The sequence below is a fragment of the Meleagris gallopavo genome, chromosome 11 (genome assembly GCF_000146605.3).
Source record: "Meleagris gallopavo isolate NT-WF06-2002-E0010 breed Aviagen turkey brand Nicholas breeding stock chromosome 11, Turkey_5.1, whole genome shotgun sequence".
NCBI lineage: Eukaryota > Metazoa > Chordata > Aves > Galliformes > Phasianidae > Meleagris > Meleagris gallopavo.
The window spans coordinates 4,814,610-4,817,828 of record NC_015021.2 but is presented as its reverse complement, the minus strand read 5'-3'; the positions used below and the strand labels follow the sequence as shown (position 1 = coordinate 4,817,828).

At 36.8% G+C, this 3,219-nt stretch overlaps 1 protein-coding gene across 1 annotated transcript in view; it reads right to left on the bottom strand.

Moving 5' to 3' along the window:
* The window catches only part of LOC100539715 (collagen alpha-3(IV) chain), a 38,309-nt gene that overhangs the window by 12,722 nt on the left and 22,368 nt on the right, over window positions 1-3,219 (bottom strand). Inside the window, exons 22-23 of the mRNA XM_010716657.2 lie at window positions 951-1,101; window positions 698-811 (exon numbers count right to left, since the gene is read on the bottom strand). Of these exons, the coding sequence (XP_010714959.1) occupies window positions 698-811; window positions 951-1,101 (265 nt within the window). The remainder of the gene's footprint in view (window positions 1-697; window positions 812-950; window positions 1,102-3,219) is intronic.

Sequence of the window (3,219 nt, the reverse complement as noted above, 5' to 3'; positions counted from 1 at the left end):
AAAAAAAAAAAAAAAAAAGTATGATGGTGTATGTAAGGTATATCTTGCTGGAAAATTAACCTTCATCTCTGTCCTGCCATCTTAAGTACAAAGCTCTTCTTGAACTCTGACAACTATACAGAAGATATATATATGCGAAAACACACAGGACAGATTACTCAAACATAAAATACCAATTGTACATTCATCCTCCAAAAACTGTGGGGAGTGATTTCCCACCATGACAAAAAAAAATTTTTGAGTTCACATACAGGAGAATAACTGAGCTGAGTGTCTGAGTGTGTTTCTCTTGAAATGGAAATCATACACAGTACATGCAGGTACTCTAAGTCCCTGAACTGGTTTTTCCTATAGTTCAGACTCTTCCTTTGTTTCGCTTCTTTATCAACAACACTGCACAAAGTTCAACCCCATATGAGACAGATAACTGAAACAGACTTTTACCTGTGGAATTTGCATCAGTTCATGATCACTTTTTGGGCTACATAATGCAATCTGACTCTTAATCTATCTTAATCAGTTGTGTATTTCCTCCAATCTGCAGATAATAATTCCTTTTAAATGAGATCTCATTTTCTTGCAAATTATCCCATAATCAATATCCATAAACAACTTCAGGTCTCTGAGGACACTGGCAGGCAGAAATAAAACCCAGAACCACTTAGCCAAAAAGCTTGTTTGATTTGGGGCATCCTACCTGGTGGGCCTGTAGCTCCCTGGGCACCTGGCAAACCTGGCAGGCCAGTAAGACATTCAGCAGGTTTCCCTGGAAAACCTGGATCCCCAGGAACACCAGATGAGCCTGGATCTCCTAAAAGAAAGGAGACTGTTTTCATAACAATTTAGATAGTAGTTTGAAGCTTTGAGTGAACACTGTTTGACTTGGCTTCCCTTTCCTTAAAATATGGATGTAACTTGCTGTGTTCCTCATACTTATTTGACCACAATACCTCTTAGGCCACTATTGCCATCACGTCCAGCGTGCCCTGGTAAGCCTGGAAGTCCTGGAAATCCAGTATCACCTTTTGGGCCAGGAATGCCACGACCTCCTGGTGAACCTAGTTTGCCTGGCTCTCCAGGAATAATCATGCCTGGGTCACCCTGCAACACAGAAATATGGACAATCACTGTGCACTGTGCTTCACAAATCTGCCAAAATATTTTCTTCACTCTGTGATCAGCTAGTTTTTTTTTTTATTAATCATCATCTTTTCTTGGGGATCTTTCACTTTACCATATATATTGTCTCCAATTCAGTAGAACACTGGATGTTTCTTATTGATCAGCTGCAGATTCCATACCAATATATTAATTTGTCTTAATAGCTTTTGAACTCTTATCTCCTACCTCTATGAAATTGCTACTAAGTATAAAAAGGCAATTCCCTCTGGCTGTTAACGCATTATGATGCTTGCTTTAACTGAAAAATGTTGGCCCTATACCTGAAAATAAATTTTTTCCTTTATTTTACATGACAGTCATTTTTTTTCATTAGGATATTTATTTAAGCAATCAAAATCAGCACCTAGAATATTCACAGTATTCATGGTTTTCTTCTTTTCTCCTTGTAATTCTTCTGAGCACTGTTTTCCATGAATATTTATTTATTTATTTATTTTAAGACAAATCTGTCAACTCTCTTCCCTGAAAGGAAAAGTTGAACTGTTTGTTCTTACTAGCTGACCGAAGTGTTGGCTTTTAGGGGTATGAGCAAACTAGTATGTTCTTAAAGCTTGTTAGTAGAGCTGAGCGTATACAAGCCACTGATTACATATTTGGATCAGAAAGGTCATTTTAAATAAGTTGTTCTCTGGCATGAAGCACAGCATAAATAATAATGAAACAAACCCAAATAATTTAAACCTTCATTCTTTGTCATATTAAACAAACAACAACAAAAACACACATAAAAGAATGTTATACAAACACACACAAAAGAAGAAATGGCATCTTTTCAAAACAGGGAAGTATTATTTTGTTCACATTTGGATCCTGATTACAGATTAGTCAAGTGTCCTACAATTGCATATGCCATCATATATTTCTGAGTAGCTATCTTTTCAGAAGCTGTGGCGTTTATTATTTTGCTGAAAGCAATGGAATAACCTCACCATGCTCTGAAAACAGAAGTACCAAAACATCCCACACATCTGGAGATTTGAAATCCTGCAGCTTTAGTTAAAATTTTACTTTACACCTCTCTTATAAGAGATTTCATTTGATTGATTGTGCACCACAGGTTACTAAATACAGCAGTTCTTATTTTCCTTAATTTATTTGCGCAGTATCACATTTAAGGAATGGGACCTATGCTGTATCTGTGCTGTATTTCTACCCGAACCTTTTCTCCTGGTTGTCCTAGATTTCCAGCTCGGCCTGGCTCCCCAATCTTTCCTTCACAACCTGGTGCCCCTCTGCTTCCAGGAAGTCCTTTATCTCCTGCAAATGAAATGAAATGTCAGTACAAATGTCAGTACAGTTGCTGTATTCATCAACTTATTTTACAAATGGCTATTTGTATGTCTGCTGTTAAGCACTTCTTTCCCTAAGTTACACCCTAACATGCATCTGCCACACAGTCTTATTCTCTAAGTATTCTCTTAATACTCACTGTAACACTGCTCAGTCAGTCATTTCAAGTGTTAAGTAACTGTCTGGAGTAACCTGTTTGGGTGCCAGTTCCCTACTATTCTCTTCAATAAGCTACATTGTAGTAATTTTAGTATCAGAGCTTTCTACTTTTTGTTTGTATGTTTCCTGATGGGACTATGAGAGCAGTTCATACTACTTCTGGAATCCAAAGGCATATAAAAAGATGGGCACGACTGTGCATGAAGAGGAACCAAATTCACAGTATTCAAAATGCTTTCTGTTTCCTCCAGAATAGACCAGATACAACACTGTATTGAGTCAACACTGATTAAAATTGAAGTACTGCTACTTTTTCAGCTCTGTAATATGTATGCAGGTAAACAGAATCCATCTGAAGTAAGTGTGGCACTCAGAACTATTTATTAGGCCAATATTCCGGGAAGAATCAAGTCTTCAGAATCATCTTTTAAAATATCTTCCTACTGACAGCTTTAATACATCTCTGAAATATTTCAAATTTGCAATCTGAATGCAGTATTGCACCTATTGCAACTTGAAGGCAGTAAATTATAAGAGTGCTAAAAATCACCTAACATTGATTCATTTTTTAAAAAAAAAAAAAATCTA